The sequence below is a fragment of the Pholis gunnellus genome (assembly GCF_910591455.1).
Source record: "Pholis gunnellus genome assembly, chromosome: 17".
Classification (NCBI taxonomy): Eukaryota; Metazoa; Chordata; class Actinopteri; order Perciformes; family Pholidae; genus Pholis; species Pholis gunnellus.
In genome coordinates, this window is record NC_136544.1 from 9828895 (window position 1) to 9852496 (window position 23602).

The 23602-nt window shown below is 44.7% G+C and overlaps 3 protein-coding genes across 4 annotated transcripts; 1 reads left to right on the forward strand and 2 right to left on the reverse strand.

Moving 5' to 3' along the window:
• Nucleotides 1-180: 180 nt before the first annotated feature.
• Nucleotides 181-12265, reverse strand: rundc3aa (RUN domain containing 3Aa; the record flags this gene model as incomplete). Its single annotated transcript, XM_079177147.1, has 11 exons — nt 181-323; nt 701-807; nt 987-1100; nt 1642-1799; nt 1908-2073; nt 2165-2245; nt 2687-2776; nt 2968-3053; nt 3169-3302; nt 3564-3679; nt 12159-12265. The coding sequence occupies 11 exons, from the start codon at nt 12263-12265 to the stop codon at nt 181-183; spliced, it is 1302 nt and encodes a 433-aa protein (XP_079033273.1).
• Nucleotides 12266-13433: 1168 nt separating this feature from the next.
• rnf113a (ring finger protein 113A) lies at nt 13434-15922 on the forward strand. The gene is made up of 10 exons (XM_079178034.1): nt 13434-13550; nt 14005-14084; nt 14171-14269; nt 14486-14593; nt 14733-14842; nt 14954-15060; nt 15178-15267; nt 15357-15450; nt 15525-15631; nt 15742-15922. The coding sequence occupies exons 1-10, from the start codon at nt 13445-13447 to the stop codon at nt 15810-15812; spliced, it is 972 nt and encodes a 323-aa protein (XP_079034160.1). The 5' UTR covers nt 13434-13444; the 3' UTR covers nt 15813-15922.
• Nucleotides 15923-15924: 2 nt separating this feature from the next.
• strada (STE20 related adaptor alpha) lies at nt 15925-23585 on the reverse strand. Of its 2 annotated transcripts, XM_079178032.1 has the most exons (13): nt 23475-23585; nt 22844-22909; nt 22468-22525; nt 20633-20661; nt 19117-19219; nt 18762-18883; nt 18419-18527; nt 18162-18285; nt 17780-17951; nt 17581-17685; nt 17177-17436; nt 17036-17078; nt 15925-16880 (listed from the first exon to the last, which is right to left on the reverse strand). In XM_079178032.1, the coding sequence occupies exons 2-13, from the start codon at nt 22853-22855 to the stop codon at nt 16725-16727; spliced, it is 1293 nt and encodes a 430-aa protein (XP_079034158.1). In that variant the 5' UTR covers nt 22856-22909; nt 23475-23585; the 3' UTR covers nt 15925-16724. The 2 variants fall into 2 exon arrangements, with proteins under 2 accessions (XP_079034158.1, XP_079034159.1); XM_079178033.1 differs by lacking the exons at nt 20633-20661; nt 23475-23585 and having other exon boundaries at nt 15941-16880; nt 22844-22906.
• Nucleotides 23586-23602: the final 17 nt, after the last annotated feature.

Genomic DNA, 23602 nt, shown 5'->3' on the forward strand with positions numbered 1-23602 from the left:
TTCACTCTCATGTGTACAAAAATCCAGAGATGGTGTCATGACTTCCCTGTTCTCATGGAGCTGTGGATGGCCTTGGGGGATTGTATAAGCAGGGTTTTTTCGTCGGGTTTGTGGTCAACGCAGCATCACCAGGCGGACAGGCGGGAAGGGGTTCAATCTCTGTTGTTGGTCTGGAGCTCCCTAGCTGGGAGTGAGCGCAGGGCTGGGCTCAGTGCTGATGTTGACCAAACACTCGCTGGACTTGAGGCTGGCCAGGGACCTGGAGCTTGGTAGAGAGGCCAGAGAGCCACACAGACCCAGCATGGAGGGAGTATTGTCTTTTCCTACAGGGACGAAACAGAGAAAAAGCAGAATAGAAATGAGCCTCTGGTCGTGCATACTTCAAGCTGCCCACATGAAACACCATTAACAGCCATCAAGCCTGCCTTTGTATGAGCATGTATGTACATGTGCATGGGTGGCTGCCTCTGAAAGGCTTTTATGCAGCAGTGGAGAGGGAGCTAATATATTCCTACTCAAGCAGAAATGTTGCTGCTTTACTACTGCGTTCAAGTCACATGTAGCTCAGTCAAAATGTACTGAGTTACTCAGGAATATTGCATCAAATGGCAGCAACAAAATACACTACAAATCACTGCAGGTTTAAATGTTGTGGTGAACATGTTGGGATGAATGTAGTAGCAGTGAAAAGCATTCGTACCTGCTGAAGTCCAAGCAACATCTCCGTTCTGTCTCCCATCGGTCCCCAGGGAGTCAGAGTTCAGACTGACTTCAACAGAAAGTTGCTCCAAACTGTGGAAGCTCCTCCTGGATGCACAAAAACATCATTATGGCACAAATATCTGCAGTTCTGTACAATAATTGCATCTATAAGCATCTGCTTATTTGTGCTGTGTGTACTTAACCAATAGGGATCACATATTTAAATGTATGAATACAAACAAAAACCAAAAAAAAATAGAAACATACTGTTCATGTAAGTTTACCTGCGGAAAAGCTTGACATCGCCCTGGTTGTTTGTGATTACGGACCACTGGTTGACCAGCGGGATGGAAAGATCTTTAGCCAGATGGGAGGAATCGCAGGGCATGAGGGCAGAGCTGCATGAAGCACAGAGTACAAATACGGCAATTCAGAAGTGATACTTTTCATTTTAGCAATCAAATATGAACCTGAACATCCCATAAAACATAAAATCACCCATCTCTTGTAAAGTAACTGTTTCTAGTTGTATGGTTCTTTTTTTTAAATCCTTGCACACACTATAATGCTGGAAAGAAGCAATAATTAAATAAATGTAATCCAAACAGGATCTTGGGTGATGAGGACCGGAGCCCACGCTTATATTTTCCTCATGTTGAATTATTAATGTGAAGATGTCGGCCATCTTATCTGCCCAGAGAATTGTTTTTGTTGCTGCTGTTTACATTCCTTATGATGCAAATTTAAAGAAGCACTACAGGAATGTGCTACTGTTTTTGTTTTGTTTGTCGCGTTACAAATGGGCTAAAACTGAATTTCATTGTGCATCTCTGTGTTGCATAATGACAATAAATGATCCTTTAACCCGTGAATGAATCCTACAGTTGAAGCTCTTTTAATTTGATGAACGTAATCTTAAAGTTCTCGAGTGTTCCTCACAGTTGTGCCTGCAGCTCGAGCACGACGGCCTCCAGCTCCTTCTTCTCCTGTTGGCTCTGGACCGTCTGCTCCTCCACCTTTGCTCTCAGACGCTTATTCTCCGTCTCCACGTTCTTCAGCTGCGACTCCCGCAGGCGCACCAGCTCCTCCAGATAACCCTGCAACATGACAGTAAGGAGACGGGGATTTGTGCTCTGAAGTTTACAGTGAAAAACAGGAATTTAAACAGCATCATTAACTTGGTTCTAGCAGCTGTTGTGTGTCACCTTTTGGGCATAGACGATCTTAAACCTCTGCTCCATCTTGCGACACTTGTTGCTCCAGCTCTCCTCGTCGGTCACCAGAGGGATGTAGGGGTGCTCGGGGACACTCTCCTCGCTGTTACTGCTGTCCACACTGCGACGGTCCTCCTCATCACTCAGGTAGTCGTAGCTACACACAGCAGAGAGGCGACAGTGTTGCAGCGGCACACACATGCACACAAATGTGATGCCAAACTTGGGAGTGACGGGATCAGTCTCACCTCTGAGTGAACTTCAGGTAGGGTGTGAAGTCAATCACAGCTGACGATTTCCCATCCAGAGTCTCCCCCTTCAAGCAAAAACTGCACAGACAAAAAAATATTATTATTTTATATATACTACGAAATATAAGACAACTCCATATCAATCAATTGAAATATGTTTATCTTGTTCAGCTTCGTTGTCATATGTATATTTCTGTGCATGTACATTGAGAGCAGCAAAATACTAAAGTCAAATTCCTTGTATGTGTTCACACTTACTTGGCCATTAAATATTATTCTGATCCTAATTATTTCTGTATAATCTGTTAATCTGTACAACTAAAGTAGAATATGCTAAACTCAAATCCACGACGGGACTTTTAATTCCTAAATACTGGGCCTAAAAACAACGGAACGGGACAGAAAAGGTTCTTAAAATTGCTTATAAATATATACCACCAAACTGTGTTGATTTGGGTTTTGTGCTTGTATATTTAAAACCTCTGTATGTATATCAGAGTCTGCAGCGTGTGTCTTAACCTGAAGTCAATGGCACTCAGTCCAATCAGCATGCCAGTCAGGACCTGGGCCTCTTCTCTCAGCATAATGGCCCCATCGTCATAGAACCTCCTGTCAGGTGAAGAGGTGGTTATGTTACCGGTACAACTGTGACTCTACCTGCATTGCACAGTACATTTAATGTTAAACGTCCGTAGTACTTTCTGTGTACTTTCCTCTGGTGAGCTCAGAATCAATCAAAAGCTCAAATATTTCAAAATAAGAATTTGGTTATTGTCCCTTTTTAAAATCACTGGTCTGACCTGGTAGTTCTTGTGTCCCTCAGAGCAGTGGACACATATTCAGACAGACGTTTCTCCATCAGCGCCACTCGAATCCATGCGCGCCCCTGTAGGACAACGTAAGAAGTGAGTAGGAACAGAGGGCCTTCTTTGCTGCTCTCTCTTGCAATGTCCCACCCACAAACACACTCTCACACAATTCTGCATACAAATATCCCTTGCCTTTGCTCGTGATGTGCTGATGTTTTCTATGTTTTCAATGCTGGCGATGCAGTTGTTCTGCACCCTGCTGCACGCCAGCCGGATATATTCCCAGAAGCTTCGCTGTCCATCTGAGCTGAACCAGCTTCCTGAACCTGGTCCAAGATTAAAACACAGCAATGAAGCACTTCTGCTACAACAACGACCCACACTGCGAGCATGCAACCGCCGTTACAGTGCAGCTAACTGCATAATCATGCAGGACCTTTTTGGTTTCCATGCTTAATGTTTGCAGTGTAATCTATGCATTCATATGCCAGTTTTATATTAAATATTTAGGTTTTACTGCTACAAACTCAGTCATTTTAACGGACTTGTCCATCTTGTCCTCTGCTATATGTTACCTGCAGTGTTACCTTTGAAGCGGTGGCTGAGGATGTGCTCTAGAATGGCGGCAAAGTTAATAAACTCCTCGGCCGAGTCATCTATGGGCTCTGCTGTGTACTTTTCTAGGAGAGTCTTGACAGAGAATCTGAAATAGAAGCACACGGAGAGGGAGGAATTAGAAAAACGATGCAATGGGAAAAACATTCAACTTCGCATGTCTGTTCTTCACAAGCCTGCTGAAATGCCGCCGCGTACTGTACCCAAGCAGACAAATGCACTACTGTATTTGAACCCCGCAACAATAGCGGAGTGGAGCATTTTTTCTTTTTCTTTTTTGGGAACCACGCCATCTTATCAGACTGAGGTCACCCCAATTGTCTTGTGTACTGCACAATGTACCCCTTCAGTGCTTTGGCAGTGTTATCATGAAAACAATACAATTAACCCCCTGTCCTCTCAGCCTTTGTGCATGCTGTGCTTCCAGGTCCCTTTGGGTCTTGTCTCTCTGAGGGACCGGCCAGCATCAAAGAATGATCAAATAATTCCCTCCTCCCTCATCTATACACGGTGGTCTGATCTATTTAGGGCAACCGCAACCGCTGCCGCAGCTTTAGTTTGGCTTTTGACCCTGCTGCACCCCGGGCAGTAATGCAGCTTGTATGTTAGGAGCCGGCATTCAGGCACGGGCTGACTGCCTCCGCTTCGATGGGCAACACTAGCATCACCGAGGGCAAGACTGCCCTGGCAGTGGGAAGCACCTCCATAGCCAGGGGAAAGACGACTGTAGCCGTGGGAAACTCCTCCATCTTCAGGGGAGTGACCACCACCTCCATGGGAGAATCCACCATCCAAAGGCAAAAGACGACAGTGGCTCTGGGACGGGCCAGCTTCAGCCGGGGAACCACAACCACGTCGTTCCGCAAAGCCTTGCTGTCCAAGCGCAGGAACATCTAGATGGACAGGAACCCTGAAGCCGGGGCTAAGACACCCAAGGGAGCCAAGCAGTCCAAAAAAGACGCTAACAATGAGTGGAAAACCACATTCCTGTCAAGCAAGACCTCCTTCACCAAAGGCAGGGTTTCGATCCTGAGGACTAAGTACGCCATCTCCTGGGGTAAATTCTCGATCTCCTGGAGCAGAACCACTGTAACTTTGGGCAACATCACCATAGCGTTCGGCAAAACCTCTGTTACACGAGGGGAGACCACAAGCTCTCTCACCACGCTGACCTTCGCCCATGGAACCAAGTCTGTGTCTGTGGTCAAAACCACCCTCATCAGGGGCACAGAAACGCACAGCAACATCTACTGGAATTTTCACACATGATTCCTGCACACACTTAAACACCCAAGGATATATTTCTATCTGGTCATTTTTAGCAGGTCAGTAGTAGTAAGAGTAAAAAAAAAAAAGAGCAGCTATTTTTGTGATCAATGTGCGTACATGTTAACGTGGCATAACATCCATCTGTTACCTGTTGGCCAAAAAGTGAGTTGCACATCTAATGGGTTTGCAATCATGAGTGAGATCTTCCAAAGCCATGCCGAGCGTGTTATGCAAATGTGACAGCGATGAGATGACGGCTTATGGTGTGTCTGCTTGGCAGGGAGGGAAGGCGTGAAACAGCCGTGTGGGATGTATGTGGAGGGGACACAAGAGAGTGTGTGTTTTACACCCCAGCACTGTTCTCCTGTATGTTGTGCATGTACAGTCATCACCATGTCTACATCTTTGGTACAAATGTGGTATTTTTGTGCACTCCAATAAGATTGGTTGATTGCCTGCATTTCCATAACTATGCTGCCGTATGTCCACCAGAAAACACACAGTTTTACACTAGAAAACTGTAAAGCTGGTTGATTTAACAATGCTTATAAAAGTAACATGCCTAAACACTGCTTGGCTTGGTTGTTTTGTAAATTCAGTTTTTTTGAGAGATACTATAGGATCTAAACGACATAAATGGTAGAAATTAAAAGACTTAATTGCTGTAATTTGTTGCAAACAGTTCAGCAAGGACACATTTGGGTCGTAAACACCGACTAACGGAGCCACACCCATGTTTCAAATGGAGGCACGATGCAAATATAGGAGAGGTGCAATCAAAGCAGAAACTACATGCGGAAAACATTAAAACACATTCATCTTTTCTCTTATCACATGTGACACTGCGCCACTCGTCTTACATATGGTACATACAGTCGTACACAGAGGCTATGTCCTACAATCAGAGGCTATAGGGAACAATGGCTCAGAAGAAAGTGATGTCACCACAGATTGCCCCCTTTGCAACAATGTGTCCTTCAACCGTCCGGTGTCGTCGTGGAGATGGGACAATCGCTCCACTGTCCCCGTCCCCCCAGATAGGCTGTGGCCACCTACGGCTGCCTCTGTCCATTCACAGGGACACATGGGTGGTATGTGGCCTTCCAGAGCCCACGTCGATCATCTCAACGAAGGCATTATGCGACACGGGGGTCGTGCTATCCACGCTTAGCATTCTGGTCTTCTCTGGATTGTAGCAGATGAAACTATCACCCCTGAGGGCCAGAGCAGGACGTGCTGCATGAGTGTGCGATGCTTTGCGTCGAGTGAGCCCCGAATCCCGTCGTCGAATCTGGGTCAGGAAGACGAGTCTCTCCTCAATGGGCAACACCAGTTTCACCGAGGGGAAGACGGCCTTAACCTTGGGCAACACCACCATAAAAAGGGGAAAGTCCAAGATTGCCATGGGGGGCTCCTCCATCACCAGGGGCAAGAAAACAACATCTTTGGGCTCCTCCACCATCACCAGTGGAAAGACCAAGATCGCCCTGGGGGGCGCCTCCTTCAGCCGAGGCTCCACCACCACCTCTTTTCGGAAAGCCCTCTTCCCCAAACGCAAGACGCTCTAGATGAGAAGGGACCTCGTCGAGGGGTGGGGGGACTGGCACAAAATGTCACAAGAAAGAAGAAAAAAGAAGCACCATCACAGAGAACATTTGGACACCACTACAGCATCTGCACAGGGTCTGTTCCAACTGAGAGCCCAAACTGGATTAGATTTACCGATGGACCGTTGACTTGTTTTTGGTCATGCCGGATTTATCAAGGAAACAGGTCAGTGGCATCACAATTCTGTCTCATAATGTTTTCTGCAAAAACCAAGTAGGTCAGTCAGGTTGCAAGGTATAATGGAGCTCAAGGATTTTGTGTGATCTACTCTCCACCTTAACTCAACTTAAAAAACTTTTTTTTTAAAAATGCCAGTTTGCCAGTAAGCACATTTAACCTTCTCAAAGGGATCTGCTAGAGCGCAGGAACTCCTTTTTTACGTGACTTTGTCTCAAGAAAGTTTTGTTGGATATGATTTTGTGGAGAATTGTTCTATTCTGTCGGAAACTCAAGATAAAGAGTGCGTAGAGAAACATCAGATCTGGTCAAATTTGTGAAGACATCCGATGACAGAAACATTTATGAAACCAAGCGATTCCTCATTATGCAGAGTACCAAGCCCTTGGAAAACCACCAAGTGCCCCCAGAGGTTCCCAGGGCCCAGTATGAGAACCACTAAATAACAGCTACCTGTTTGTTGGTGTAATAGCATTTAAAATCAGAAGAGCACAAGGTTGACTGTTGCAAAAGGCCTCTCTGACCTGATAGAATGGCAGCGTTATCTCGAGAGAAACATAACAGCGGATTATTTTAAATTAACTGAAGTCCTTTGATCTGAAGGGGAATTGCTGGCGTGCCTCAAATGCAAATGGATGGAGTGGAATAGCGGAATGCTCTTGGTACGATTTGACACTGAAAAACAACTGCAAGGCCTTCTGACAAGCTTCTTTTGTGCCCCCTCTCACTCAGGCTGGATCGCCGCCAAGCCCACTCTCAGCTCTATTCAAAAGGCCCTCTTGTTCTCCTTCCTCACCCTTCTACTGTACTTACACAAGTGTGTTTGATCCTCAGCACCACCTAGGATAACCCAAACTACATTTATCAGCAGTGACACAGAATCTAAACACACATCGTTTCATATTAACCCGCTCAGCTTTCATTTTCTTCTTTCTCCCCCCCCCCCCCCCCCCCCCCCCCCCCCCCACACCCCCCACACCCCGACTCCTATCTCTCTCTCTCTGCCTCTTCCTGTCCCTCTCTTTAGTCTTGGCATAGCCGGCAGGATCAGATGACACAGGCAGACTCCTCACTGGCCGCAGCATTGTGTAACCACCAGCCAGTGCTGTTGTTTATCGTCCTGGACTGTCGGGGGAGACGTCCTGTCCTGTGCCGGATCTGCACAAACAGCCAAGAATAAAGAGCGCCGTGCCTTTGACAAATATTAAGAAATAAAGCGACAATTAGGGCCAAATCCGAATAGACCAAAAGAAGTGAAAATGCAACAGCGGCAGGGTGTGTCTCTCTCTCTCTCTCTCTCTCTCTCTCTCTCACCGGCCCCGTGTGTGAATAAGCGTAGAGGCAAAGTGTTTCATGGTCAGAGGAGGTGTAGAGGGATTAGTGTGCAAGATGGATAGTGAACGTGTTGGGCTGAGAAGCGCTGAGAGTGTAAAGCAGATGTTTGAACGTGATGGGGGGGGGGGGGGGGGGGGGTAAAATGAAGAACAACAGCATGGTGAGAGAGTGGACTGAGAAGAGAGACGCCTAAATGTTAAGTCAAACCAACAGAAACCTCTGCTGTAATTTCACATAGATTTGATAGAACAATAGAAGAACAATGTTATTCCAGACAAGCAAAGATTTGTTGACATCTCCGATTATTTCTTTTAAAAATAGAACAGAGACCGGTAGAAAGTGGCACCCTGCACTATTGCTCAGAATGTCTTAAAGGCACAAAGAGCCACCCACTTGCAGAAGCATGCCCATGAGATATACGAGTACGTGGTTGTGTTTACTACGGCACAGGACATTTTATTCTCTCCTCTCGAGCCACGCCCCGGAAGAGCTCAAGCCTCAGGCGAGCTGACACCGCATCGCCAGCCTCCCTCCTTTCACTCCCTCGTTCCCTTTTGTTTACAGGAGGCAGCCGAAGGGATAGCGCCTGACATCAGACCTGTCCAGTCTCACTCATCACTATCTATGTTTCCTTAGGTTCACCGTGACCACGGCCACACCGCGTTCCACCAGTGGCGGATGACGGCATGAGAGCTCTTAGCCAGACTAAAGCGACAAAACAGAAAATGTTAAAACACTACAATGTTGCCTGTAAACAAATTGCCATTGTGACTGTTAACAATATTTGGGCTCAGATAAACAAACCGGAGTTGTATGAAAAATCCCACCGACTGCAGAAAGCCTCACACCTGCCCTGTTAAAATAATGACCTGTTGCCAGCGGCAACAGCACGGAGACACAGTAGATCACGATGACAACTGCTGTCACTGCGGACATGACAGACGTCACGGAGTGTCTTCAACGCCATTAAGACAAAGCAACTTTGGGTTTTCTGATGTTGTCGGCCGGGTTGAAAACATTGCAGTTAAAATCATGTTTGTTTTTTATTCCCCTCAGTCTGCAGGCCGATAAAAGCCACTGCAGGAAGAGCAAATTTAACAAGTATTCTTCTTTAGAAGACATTTCGAAGATGCAACTTTTTCACCTGACCGCAGCAGACTCTTTTTCATTATTTTTTTTTAATTTTAAATCTTTACTGTAACGCCTTCAAGTCCCGGACACGGGCCTCTTGCAGAAACTGTGGTGGTGCAAATGTTTGATCAGGTTTTCCTTAATTATACACAAATGTCTATTGCTGTACATATGTGTTTCTAATTCAAATGGGCTCCTCCAGTTAAAGCACGACGCCGTAAACAAGGCACTGAAACATTGAGCAGACCTCTGTGCCTTGGTACTGTGTGACCCACATTATGCCAGATCATGTGAATACACTTTTTAAAATAAGGACTGTGATGCCAGTTTGTCTTTGTTACGCCCCCCCGGTAACAGATGGAAACAACAAGTGAATTTCTTGATCCCCAAACCTGAGCAGAAACAGCCCCTTTGTTTCTACGGTCCCGCAAAAAGACATAACTCCATCAGACGACTTGTTGGGAGTTGAAAACCTTAATCCCTGTGTGTGCTGATTGTATTTTAAACGTGTATGATGTGACAGTGAAGGAATATAGGTCAAACTTTATACACATCTGTATTAGGGGAAAATAAAGGCTTGGCCTGGTGTACTAATGTTGCACTAACGTCAGCTTAGTTTCTGTAGCCAGGCAGCGGTTCAAGCTGTAGCTGCGTCTCAGCAGCACGACAGAGCCTGGATCCTGGATCCTGCACCAACATGACGCCCAGTCTGCTTCAATACACAGCCATGGGGCCCACTGCTGATTCAGGATTTCTCTCTCTCTCTCTCTCTCTTCTCTCTCTCTCTCTCCAATGAGACTGTACGAACACACACAACAACCTTTGACTACTTGAATCAACTCTCAGCAGAAAGGCATCAAGAAGAAAAACATTTTGAAAAAGATGCAGAGAGATGCAGATCCGACGGCGACACAGAAACGCCTGGAAGACGTTTCCCCTCCAACTGAACCTAATCAATGTCATGTTGCTAATTAGAGAATGGAAAGAATCTGTGTGGTTAGCATTACTGATGGAAAGCTGTTTGAGATTTATATTTTTGTCTCGTCTTGTGCGTTTTGTCATTAAAATGATTAAATGATTAAATTGGTCTTAGCACGGTCAGGTCGACCTGAAAACAAGTGTTTTTGTTCCCTCACTAATCTTTCTCTGTGTTGTGAGTCCATCGTGAGAACTTTTCTTTCTTTGCAGGCATGCTCTGTGTGATGTTGTGTTGTTTTGCTTCACTGTACGTGGCACTAAAAATGCAGACAGGACTTTGAACAAGAAAGGTACTGGAATAAAAATGCTTGATTGTGTGTCTATATGAAAGTCCTGACTTTGTCTTTTTTGTGTTTTTAAGGGGATTTATTAAGTTTTAAACACTTTCACTCTACATAAGGCCAAAGACGGTTTAGATTCTGAGAAAGTAAAACAAAAAAAGAGGTAAGAGCCAGATGTGGATGCATGACGTCAAATTGGCAGAATGCCTGCACAATCTACAAATAATTACGTCCCTGTCTGCAGTAGTAGCCGTGACTATGGTCGATATGAAATTCAAGACACGTAGCAATGTTATAATAACTTTTACGAGAGCACTATAAAAAGTATTAAAGTATAGCTGTAACTTTCTAACAAGCCTCAGTTGAAATCACAGAATATAAAATACTAGAGAGCTGAAGAAGTCCCTATAAAACAGCTCTATCAGCTTTTGGACAGTTGGTTGGATAAAACAAGCTATTTGCAGATGTCACCTCGGGCTCTATTAGATGAATATTTTTTTGTATTTTCCAAACATTTTGAAGAATAAAACAGTGCATCAATGAATCGAGAAAATAATCAGCAGATTCATTTATTATGAAAATAAGTGTTGCAGCAATACCGATATCAAAGACACATTTAAATCCAGAGTTGAAGACATTACTACAACACTGAATATGTGTTTTCTGGAGCATTCATGACTGCAGTTTATCCTGCAGATAATATCAAAGGGTCATCCTAAAAACACAACAGCTATGTATCCTAGCCTAGAATAGCCCATTATTAATTCAAGAGTGATTATGAATGCAAAACATTAATGTCCTACAATGCTAACCTCACTGTATGACTGATTTAATATCAATTCATAAAATACTAATCATTTTCAAATTTATCAGAATATCTAGATTATTTTACAAGTAGACAATCCTTTATTTTAGGGGGTCAGAAGACAAAAAAGGTTGGAAACTATACTGATTTAGAGGACGTTGAGATACACAACAGATTACTTTAAATGTCAATTTTGGGCATAAAAATGACACAGCTGTGAGAGAAGCGTCACTAACTCTCCGAGTAACATTTGAACACTAAATTCTGGAGATAATATCAACTGGACATCGCATCAGGTGAGCTCACTGATGCACATCAGTTTACAGCCCTAAGGGAGAGATTTATGAGACTGCACACATAGCCTGTGTAGGCTGGGGGACACTGAAGGAGGGAGGAGTCCTTGCACTGCTCCCAATAACCTTGTCCCATTCGGTCACTCAACCTCACCGTGATGGAGGAGGAAACCCTGCTGTTGTATTTTCTCTCCAGCTTTATTACAAACCAATATCATCCCACTAGTCTCATTTTCACCCCCTTTGAAGCTGCATCTATCAGCATAGACAGGAATCAAGCAGGTGTCTCAACCTGTTAAATACAAAATAAACTTTCCTCTGAGAGATCCTGCATACATGTCACACCAAGTACATGATCTTTAAAGGAATGCTACAGCAAAGTGCAGCCAGGAAATGCAAAGGAACACATTGAAGACTATGTTGTAGGTCTACAGAAGCGTGTGTGGTGGCAGGGGTATGTGAAGGTGAAAATGCACCTGCCTCCTCTTCATGCATAGCATTTCTGGAAAGATGTCAGTACATTTTTCTGCTTTATTTTCCTTATATCGTGTGTGCCGGTTGTTTCACCCCCAGGATTAAATAAACATCCTCCATTATGGTAACATTGTTGAAATATGAACTGAGCAGCATGCAGGGACTGGTGGGCTACTTGCAGATTATGCTGTGGATCGATGGTGTCGTGATGTGTACCTGCAAACCGTGATGAGGTTTTTTCGCTCCACACCGACGCTCCGAGCAGACGCCTTTTTCGATGTCAGACCCATAGCCATTGCTGTGTGAATGCAGCCCGACTCCATCCAGCGGCGGCCCCGGGGCCTCTTTGGGATCCGTGCCCAGGCCAGGTCCCCTCCCTCCGCGGGCTCTGTGTCCTACAAACACCCGCTGTCGTCTGCGGGGAGCCGCGGATGCTGCTGCTGCTGGAGGAGGAGGATGAGGAGGAGGAGGACAGGACAGCGGCAACACCATCAAACTAGAGATGATTGAATGCACAAGTTCCGGTTATGACTTTCGAAATAAAATCCTCTCACTTATTTGCGTTGGATTGTGCTGATTGCCAAATGATAATACTTTTATTTCCACCTTTATTTCCGGTTTTATTCAGCATACGTCATGCACTTGGCACAGCTGAGCGAGATGATGCCTTCACATACTCACGTATAGGCCTACTCGCACTCAATAGCTTTTAAGATGTATAACTTAAAAAACATTAAATACAACTGTGTTAATCCTTTTGTCGGTGTGAGGCACTTATTGAAAAAGATATATTGAAAAAGATATGAATCAAAATAGATTTTGAGGGCCTACATGAATACCAAATTAATTGATGAACTTTCCTATCACAAAGAGAAATTGGTTGACACAGTGGGCACACAATTGAACAATCAAAAACATAGTCGACACATGGCAGAAGCCCAGCACCAGTTTCTACACATATGGTGTGTCTGAGGAAACACAATGCAGCAAAAACAACAGCTTTGACGACAACATACTATATTACACTATCGCCATATTTCTGTAAGCAGTGAAGTTTCAAGTTATTTGTTGTCATTTGCACAACAAATACAGAAAAATGAGCTGTTGGTTATGTCTCTCACTTGTATCTCATGTTCCCTCAAACAATAATCATTGAATGATTATCAAAAGAAAAAGAAGACATCAAATAGTGCATAAGTTAAGATATAGGGATAAGATATAAAATATATAAAATAATACATATTTGTTGTAGACAGGTGTACAATAATTGCAAAAATGATTAAACCGTGTGTATCCTCTCTAATGAAAAGTATATTAAATGTAAAGTACATTGGATTTGGTAAATGTATCAATATTAAAACCATGTCTTGCTTTTAGATTCAATTCATTGTGGACAATGGAGATTCTCATCTTGTCCAGCAGGGGGACACCAGCAAAGACTCCGAGACGCCAGGGGGCGCTGTGGTGACGACGACGGTTATTTGTGTTGCAGTGAGGGGAAGATGGCGGAGTCTGAAGAGCCAAAAGCGGGTCCTTGCACTTTTCTTTTCAAAAAATCTACAAAGAAATTCTCCGGACGAAAGAGAAAAGCAAGCGACAGCGACAAAGGTACAGATTTATCCTTTAGCTGCTGCTTCTTGTGTTTTTCAGGGAGTCAATCCTCTGTGCTGCTGGTAACGCTGCGGCTTTGTCACAAACCAGCTTAACTGGCAAGTGTTTGTGTTCGTGTCTTTAAAAACAACAATGCTATGTAAGTGATTAGAGCCACACGAGGCAACAAATGAGGTTTTAGGTTTTTTTTCGTCGCAGACACATACCAGTTTCCTCAGTTGTGCTGCGTTCCAGGTCCCTCGGAATTCAGTGTGTTATGACATTGGCAGTAGTGGAAAGAAAGTATCCTATTCAGATACTTTAAATAATATTGATCCCACACTGTAAGAATACTGAACTAGAAGTAAAAGTCCTGAATTCAAACTGTTACTAAGTTATTGAGTTATTTATGGAGAACAGCATTCTGACTTAAAGACAAGATGCTAAAAATTAATACTTTTTTTTTTTTCAGATGGCAACAGCGATGAGGATCAGAGCTCTGTGGTCAGAAAAGGAAAGAAGGACACTCGAGTTAACCCCATGATTCAAAGGGTACCCTGCTAATGATAACAGTATTTAAAACTCCATCTAGAGTTGATCAGTGAGGTAAAGCTGACCCCGGTCTTGTTTCTGTTCAGACAAAGAAGGTGGAGAAAGATGAAGCCTCTTCTAGTGAAGGTGAAGGAGACAAAGAGGAGAAGAAGGTCACTGTTGCCTACAAGTCCACGCGGTCAGCAGTGAGTGGAGACGTTTCTCTCATATTACATTTTATAAGAGCGGCAGGAACCATTGAGTGCGATGGTTTGAATCCCCATCTCGGGTAAAGGGAAGGAGAAACGGATGTATCCTTCAGTAGCTGCTAGTGCATTCACGGTGTGGTATGTTGTTCTGATGGAAGTGGTGTAGAAATCTTTCGCACTCTTTGCTATTCTCTCAATCTTGCCCCAAAAAAGAAACCGGAGGGACCCGATGACATGGGTGCCACTGCTACATACGAGCTGGACACGGGGAGAGACAATGACGCTCAGGCGATCTTTGAGAGGAGTCAGAAAATCTTAGAGGTATCGGACATTATACTTGCAAAAAGTTACAATTTAATCCACATTTATGAAGTGTTTCCTCATACATTTAAGCTAAATACTTGGTATTGTAAATGATTTTGGTGTTTCCTACTGACTGGATTATCTTTTCATTCAACAGGAACTGGAGGGCAAAGAAGACGATAAAATCTACCGTGGCATCAACAACTACCAAAAATTCATCAAGCCCAAAGATACCGCCATGGGCAACGCCTCCTCTGGCATGGTCAGGTGAGTACCAAGACAATATTTAGGCACATGCTTCCATAAGACACTCCTCGCCTGTGAGTGTCATCATGTAACCCATTAGTGTTGATACGTGTCATTTATTTATTTTAACAGAAAAGGACCAATCCGAGCCCCTGAACACCTGAGAGCCACAGTCAGGTGGGACTACCAGCCGGACATCTGCAAAGACTACAAGGAGACTGGTTTCTGTGGTTTTGGAGGTGCGTACGATATTTGCACCATTTGAAATATCAAAGTCATCCGTTGAACAGCTAAAACTGAATAACTTGCCCTTTTGAGCATTAACTTTAGCGCTTCTCTCTCTCTCCTGCTTTCAGACAGCTGCAAGTTCCTCCACGACAGATCGGACTACAAACATGGCTGGCAGATCGAGCGGGAACTGGAAGAGGGCCGATACGGAGCCAATGGTGAGTTCAGGTTCAGAATTCATGTCAGTTTTGTTTTTTTGTGTGTGTCTGCATCGGTATTTCCTTAACAATACTGTGCCGTCATCTAGACGAGGAGAACTACGAGGTGAGCAGCGACGATGAGGATTTGCCCTTTAAGTGCTTCATCTGCAGGGAGTCCTTTAAGAATCCCATCATCACAAAGTGAGCCTCTTGTCCTCCGCTTCTTCTCCGTTTACTGCCAGATGCATCGTGTTAACCACTTAAATATCTCCCAGGTGTAAGCACTACTTCTGCGAGACCTGTGCCCTTCAGCATTACCGCAAGTCCCAGCGTTGCTATGTGTGCAACGCTCAAACCAACGGTGTCTTTAACCCCGCTAAGGGTAAGTCCGTTACCTCTTTTAAAACGGGGGAATACACTTCTTCTACGAAATTCACGTGATGGCTGAATCTTGACGATTCCCTTCAATCTTTTATTTTCCCGTTATTGCAGAGTTGATGGCCAAGATCGAGAAACGTAACGCCGCAGCAGACCAGCCGCCGTCAGATGAGGATGAAGATTAGCAGCATCTGAACCTTTTTCAACCCTCCCCTTATGTGTTTGTCTATGTCAATTTGGAATAAAGTAACTTTTTCTTTTTTTTTTAAGACAGTTAACTGCCTCACTGTGTGGTACCACCAACGTTTATTGTTAAAAGTCAAGCTTGACATTTTTGCAACACTAACCTTTCAAAATGTCCATGCAGACAAAACGAGCAACAATGCAACATTCACTTCTCACATAAGTAACATCACGCCCGGAGTAAGTGCAAGAAAATACAAACCGCTAAGCTCTGAAGGTTAAACTTAAAGCAGATGTCATGCTTAACCTCTGTGCAACAAAAGAGACGTGGAAAGCATGAGATGTCGTTTACACTTCAACACAAGCGGAGACTTAGGAAACGCGTGTAACATGCTGTTAATTTAGCTGACCCGTGGGACAAACTTTCCATCTGGTGTGCAGAAGGCTTGAGTGAGCTGTGAGGACGGGTGTTCACCCTTATGGTGGTCTCACTGAGCTCATGGGCTACGTGCAGAGAGGTAGAGTATCCCCTCTGAATGTTTAGTAGCAGCTTCCCACCGATCCATTTTATGAGAATCTTTAGGTCTCGGCTACATCTTCACCCACAGATGCTCCTCTGAAGGAGTTGTGTTTTGTAAACGTGTGTGTCTGTGTGTGTGTGTGTGAGAAATAGCGAGAGGCCATCAGTGCAATGCAAGAGTCTGAGCATATCTAGGGAACATAAGCGCGTGTGACTCCAAAAAAGAGGCAAGATGGCTGCTGGCTTTCAACCTTTGTTTGAGAACAGCGACTCCTTTTAGTTTGAGATTTAAATTATTTACACGGGGACCATTACAAAAACACATCTCGTCCAGTACGCTCAGAGAGTTTCCCATCCGAATCCCATGAGCGTCTCTCCGCCTCGTCCTCCTCTGTCAGAAGTCCCAGTCGTCCACCTCCAGGTGGCTGAGACCCGACTCCAGACTGGCCAGTCCAGAGCGGGAGTCCTGCGGCTGGGAGCCGTCGAAGCTGGTGATCGGGGACACGGGCCGCAACAGCTCGGGCAGCGCCTCTGAGGGCCGGCGTTTGATCTGAGAGGGGGAGGGAATTAAAAAAAAACATTTGGAGGACCATCTTTAAATCGTACTTTTTCAATGTCAACACGCAGTAAATGTACAAAAACAAAGCTGTTCTGTATTCTTAACACCACAAAGTCCTGTTTCAACTAAAAGGATATTTTACACACCTGTTTGAAGAATGGATGACCTATGAGAGTGATGGCAGACGGTCTGAAAAGCAAAACAGGGAAAAGAATTAGTATCTTGGAACATAACAATTTCCACACGTCCAATGCAATATTTAAGCGTGACGGAAGAGAGGGGCCCACCTCTTTTCTGGGTCCCGCTGCAGACACAGCTCGACGAAGGCGTGGAAGTGCGGGGAGAACGTCCGGTTGTAGGGGTGTCCGCCTGTCGACGCGGAGGAGGAGGGCTCTCCGTTGGAGTGGCGAACACCTCCGGCTCCCGGACCCTCGCAGATGCCGGAGTCGGCCCCGGAGCGAGACGGTTTCATCGACAGCTCCTCCGGTGGGATAGTGGTGGTGTCCAGCAGACACGGCACCGTCCCATTCAGCTTCTCCAGCAGCATCTGTGGGAGTGAAGAGGATATGGAGAGAGTTAGTTCACCCACCGTTTGATTGGAGGAAAAACATCTTAAATATATATATATAAATATAATATATTATACTGCGATGCAGAGGAACAGGTAGGGAGCTGCTCGGTTCCTTCTGACCTGTGTAGCTGGCATGTCTTTGAAGGGCACGTGTCCATTGGCCAGTTCACAGGCTGTGATGCCGAGGCTGTAGATGTCTGACCGAAAGTCGTAGCCCTGCAGGTTCTGAAAAAGAAAAAAAGACGGGCGAAAACAGAACTGTTACTCCTGAACTTTGGCAGCGCACACAGTATTACCTCGGTATTATGCGGTACGGTACCTGCTGCAGCACCTCCGGGCTGAGCCAGGGCAGCACCTTGACGCTGTACTGGGGGAAGTCGTGGACCACTCTGGCCCTCTGGCCGTGGCGGATCAGACTGAAGATGCTCCGCAGGCCGGACATGCAGACCTGTCCGTCGGCTGAGATCAACACATGGCTGGCCTTCACACTCCTACACACATCCAAGGACATTCAAGACACCGAATGTCACATTGAGCTGTATTTACAAAAAAAAAACTAATACAAATCACACGTTTGTCTTTCAGGGGACAGTTTTAGCGTCCCATGATGGGGTACAAACTGTGTTACACATTCCACGAGAAACATTGAATGCATCTTCAATGTTTTCCAAATAAAAACTCAATGTGGAAGTGTATCTTACCGGTGCACATATCCCATGTGGTGGATGTATTCAAGAGCTCTGAGCATGCCCAGCAAAATGTATGCGATGGTCAGCTCAGTCATACCATCAGCGAAATGTGAGCAGATCAGATCTCTGGCTGACCCTGAAAGACCATCAAACACACACACACACAACCACGATGAGAAAGCTGGTCTCTAGAACTACAGGCTGCGTCTAAACTGTTGTGTGTGACGTTACGGTGAAACGCTGCGACAGTTTCAATAGATATTTCTTACCATAGGCCATGAAGGGGGAGATGACCCACAGCTCATTCTCAGCTATAAAGATGCTCTTGTAGGGTACGATGCTGGAGTGGTGAAACAACTTTGACACGTGTAGTTCGCCCTGGGGAGGCAGAGAAAGGGAAATTACAAGTCAAGAGGAAAAGATGATTCTGAATCTAATTAGGCTTAAGAGGATGAGCAGTAAAGGCAGGAGAGCTAATGAGAACACAGACACAAGGGTTACGTAAGTCTTCCCCATGAGATGAAAGAAGGGGGATTATACTTTAAGCAGTTCGAGAGGCAAAGCCTACGGGGGAGCTGAGTCATGGCAGAGTGATGGAAATCGAGAGCGGACCTGCAGGTAGATAACCATGTCGTTAGTGCATGACTCCAAGTCAATCCGTCGGATGGCTACGTGCTCCCCGGTGGGTCTGTATCGAGCCAGGTTCACCGTCATCAAGTCGTCCAAGCCCCGGCCTAAAACACAGACTTCATTTAAAAAGCTACCCAGGTCACTGTTACACAAGTATCCTCCGGTCCTTGTTTTCAGAGTATTTCTGTGCAGTGAACTAGTTCCATAAAGACAATACGTCTCGTCACAAGCAGCTGTACTTTAACCAATGATATTATATAACTACGAGTAATTTCTGCCAGAAAAAAACTCCCGGAATCAAACCGAAGCAGCCACGTCCAGGTGTGTGTTCACATACCGATAACAGTGAGGAGCTCGTAGGAGCTGCTGTCAGGGAGGAAGCTGCCCATGGTGTCCCGACGTGGGAGGGAGGTCAGACTCTCCTGGCTGTCCTCATGGGCCTGGAGGGGGAGGAGAGGAAACAGAACGAGTGAAGGTGGGCTCTGACACTTGACTTCACTTTGCTACAGTGCAGGACTGTGTGAAAGGAGCTGGTGAGTGACTACCGGAGGGTTGGTGATACAGTACAGTGTGAGAACTGCTAAGTGATCCCTAAAGGAGAGGCTGAGGTGTGTTATCAAGGTGTGTTAGCGTGACCCGCCATAGCACTAGCAAAAGAAAAATAAATAAATATTGGAAGACATCGGGAACACATACTGGGCCCAAAAACCATCACCGGCAACATTTCTAGTGTAAACAAGCGTCTACTGTAGGTTTTGGTCATAAAAACATTCCAATACCATAGATGCAATCAATACAATAGCAAATACAGAGAGAGTAAATGTTGCCGACACATAAGCAAATGTATTAGATGTTTGAATAACAAACACATGTAGAGAAAAGTCAATAATCCCGGCAGTGACGACTCCTGAATTCCATCAATTTATCGCCATGATGTCAATGGACAGATTGCAGAAGCAAGCTGTGGAGGCAAATGAAGGCAAAGCTGAATGAATATTTGGATCTTTTCCAAATTAGAAAAGTGCACTTCCTCGTGCACACTTGTACCCTAACAGGTGAAGGTAGCTTCAAGATAAAGATCAAGTCCTGTGACACTGAAAGTACCCTCGCAGATAAAACCAAGAGTTGTTCCATGTGTGGACAGTTCTCTCTGGACGTGAAGTCAAACGGTGCTTTTTTTTTTGCTACAACGTAAACTTTGCTGTACATTAAAACCGGCATGACGGCAAAAGCCAAACATGCTGTGGCAGCCATCAGCTAAGGGAACATCTGTAAATGTAGCATCTAAATCACTTCACAAATCAGATTCAGAAGGGGTTGCCATGCCTTGCTAAAGCTGAACACGTGGCACTCCGTTCACCCACAGCCGGACATCAAAGTGGAACACCATCGGTCCACCAGCAACACAACAACAGGCCGTCGGCACAGACGGGCAGTGTCAAAAAAACGCAAAACACACACACAAAAATGAGACTCTTAGTGAGGTGACGAAGAGACACCAACATCCCAAACAGTGCAGTTACCTGGAGCAAAGCAAGTTACCAGCCCACCGAGGAGGGACTATTCAGATCAGACTTGTTTATTCTTTTTCAATCCCCAACAGACGCACTGGTGAGTGAGGTGACCTTCTGAGCAACGCGTGTGTACAGCGCGTGTCATGAGCTAGACACTCATGCATAAGTAAATGTGCAAAGCCTCAGGGAGGTGGGGGAGGGGGGAGAAGGGGGGGGGGGGGGGGGGTTGTGGATTCCTCTATATATATAAATCTGTGTGCGCACATACACATGCATGCACGCACATACACAAAGGGGCAAATTGGGGGGGGGTGATGATGACAGGAGTACCACACTTACTTTCCTGTGAGAGAATCCCTGAGCTTGCTCTGGGGTAGAAAAACCACATCAATGACATAAAGACACGTACAAACACAAAACAAGAGAAGGGTCTGGGTTTAGAGCGGCTCCTGAACTGGAAATCGCAGCGATCTGGCGGCGGGAGTTTGCAGCCGGCTGCAGAATTCGACAGATGACCGAGGGCAGCTTTGTCTTTTCAGGTGACTGCCCCACAAAGTGACGAACAAGTACCGATACAAAAGGTTTTCATGATACGTTTAACCTGATACTGCACTGCAACTGAGAAAAAAAAAAAAGTATTCTCACCCCAGTAAATCGGACACTTCAATATGTTCTTGGCAAAGCAAATGATAAAAATTGAAAAACAATCAAGTTATGCCCTGCAGGATCTTTCCAGATATTATGTAAGGCCATGGGAATATAGCACAGCCCAAAAGGAAATGATACACTTGAACAAACAGTGACCATTGAAATTGAAAATGAGGCAAAGCTTGCAATGGAATAAAGCAACCCAAACCATTCCATAATACGCTAAAGCTTCAATACTGTGCCACACGTTATACAGATCATTGTTGAGGCGAAACGCGGCACTTAAAAGGATAAACAAACCACTAATAAACAGCAAGAAACATGATATCAAATAACATATAAATGTAGTTTTTCACAGGACACATTTTGTTGGTCTAGACCGAGACCATCATAATTAATCATTTCTACTTTTATGAGGATACAAACAATCACATCAGCCCTGCGGCAGTCTACAGGACAGATTCATGACTGGACGGTTGGTTCAATTCACATCAGGCACAAAAAGTGAAGAAGAATCTCTCTCATTCAATTCAAAAACTGGGAGAATGTAAGACACTCAACCTTCTGAATCTGCATAGTTACGGTATTCACGGTTTCAGGAACAATGTCAGCCATTTTCTGTGTGAACATGAACAGTGTGTAGTGGTGGTCTTTGGATCCGCCCCACAATTTTCAGCAGAAACAACCATGATCGTCTCTTCATGCGAGTGTCGTAGATGGGGAGATTTGTTCTGAGTGGTCTGGAGCTGGTACACTAACTACCAAACGTAATGGGGCAGAACTAAGCCTGCACACGTCTTGTGATTAAAAAAAATATTCACGAAAAGAGTGAGCCTCACTGACAGTCTTCACCGCTAACAAGCGGCTCGCTTTGCACCACGTCAGCACATAATGACGCAGCTGTTGCATGTGAACAAGTTAGTTATCCAGTCTGATACCGACAAAAAACAATGAGGATGTACTGCGACGGAAAAAACTCTGGATTCTGATGAACTGAAACGGCATCACAGCTGCATCACACTGTCAATGTTTCTTACATTACATGCAACTGTTGATTTTGATCCGTGTCAACTTGGACTGATGCTGCAATTACATGATACCATGTAGGAGATACTGTACATACACAAATGTTCTCAAAGCTCTGCTCAACACTGAGCTCCGTACTTTGTTGTATCAATGTATTCTATCAAATTCAGGCTTTATAGCCTCAAATCAAATGTGGTTAATCACAAGAAGGATGAACTCAAATTTGGGTATAATGCAAAATAAAAATATTTGACAGACAAAAACAGGTGTGCAACCTTTTCAGACTGATTTTGTTTGTGCCATCCTTAAGACAGGTAACAGATGACGGATTGACTGGATGGAAAACTTTCATAACTGTGATTCGAGGATCACATCTGAAAGGCAGAGCAAAGCACTCACTTAGATTCAACTAGAGCAGATTGTTGCTTTCGGTTTGTGCTCATCAAGGCCATAATGTATTGAACAGTTTTGTTGTATCACAGTTGTGCGTTGGGCCTCACCTCCAAATAACTCCAAGTCCCGCAGGCTCTCCACACTCAGTTTCTCAGATACCCAACGCTGACGGACACAGAGGGTTAATAAGAGACATGGAGAGAAGGGAGAAAAGGCAAGAAGAATAAAGAAGACGTCCCACAGAAATATATTCAAAGCTGTTACAGGAAGATGATTCATTGCTGACCTCCTAAATAGTGTCAGGCTGTTTGCAATGAAAGCTGTCATATATGTGATTATAGTTCGATTTCCCTTATAGGGATTAAGCTTCAATTGAAATATTGATTAAAAACATACAAGTAGTGTAGATTTAATCCTGGGTCTAGGACTAAACTGGCCATGAAAGCCTCTGTCTAAAATATGAGGTACTTGGCAAACACTCACAAGAAAAGACATGGATCCTCTTGAGTGGGTTACATATGAGAAGCTGAAACCACATCCAGGGGAAACCTTTAAAGACAAATTAATCAGCTGTGAAGCAGAGGATGTCTCCTTCTGCTGGGGACACATGAGGTTGGTCTTTCATGCTCATTAATTTATGCGATTTCACTTTATTGTCAGAATGTGCATCCACATACACAACAAAACAACGAAGCAAATGCTACAAGCGCACACCTTCTGTCATTGCTTCTGTCATTCCATATCAGCCAGATGATCTCAGTGGTCAGTGTTGGCTTTAAGGGATTGATTATTTTTATTCACGCAAGATTTTGCGGTTGAAACCCGTCAACATTCAATGTTTTATCATGGTGGCTGTAATGCGAACACAGAGATGCTGACTCCCAACGATAGCAAGCGACGTAACGTGAATCTGATCAGACCGGACAAAAACAAATAGCTCATTTATAGCAGATAAGTCACAAACTGCGCTCGGCAATTTATAATGGCTTGCTAATGCAAAAGGGCGCAGCATGGCTAGCAATAGTAGATTAACGTTACCGTTAGCTAAAGCACCTACCGTGACATATCTTAGCAAAAAAACAAATGGTGTTATTTTAATGTATTAATAACTTACCAATATTGTGTTCAGAACAGCAACGCCTGCCGGAAGAAATACTATATTTTAGGATAATGTATTCGGGATGTTTTGGCCGCTCTCTTCACTACGCTCTGAGCGTCGTCGTCGCGCACTAAACGACAACT

Bases quoted from the DNA above. Each gene is read 5' to 3' on its own strand.
- rnf113a (XM_079178034.1), top strand. From the start codon at position 13,445: ATGGCGGAGTCTGAAGAGCCAAAAGCGGGTCCTTGCACTTTTCTTTTC. The intron at 14,843-14,953 runs GTGAGTACCAAG...TTATTTTAACAG, and splicing joins GCCTCCTCTGGCATGGTCAG to AAAAGGACCAATCCGAGCCC. The intron at 15,061-15,177 runs GTGCGTACGATA...TCCTGCTTTCAG, and splicing joins TGGTTTCTGTGGTTTTGGAG to ACAGCTGCAAGTTCCTCCAC.
- strada (XM_079178032.1), bottom strand. The intron at 18,884-19,116 runs GTATGTGAACAC...TCTGTGTTTTAG, and splicing joins CGAGCTCCTCACTGTTATCG to GCCGGGGCTTGGACGACTTG. The intron at 16,881-17,035 runs GTGTGTAAAATA...TCCCCCTCTCAG, and splicing joins GTCATCCATTCTTCAAACAG to ATCAAACGCCGGCCCTCAGA.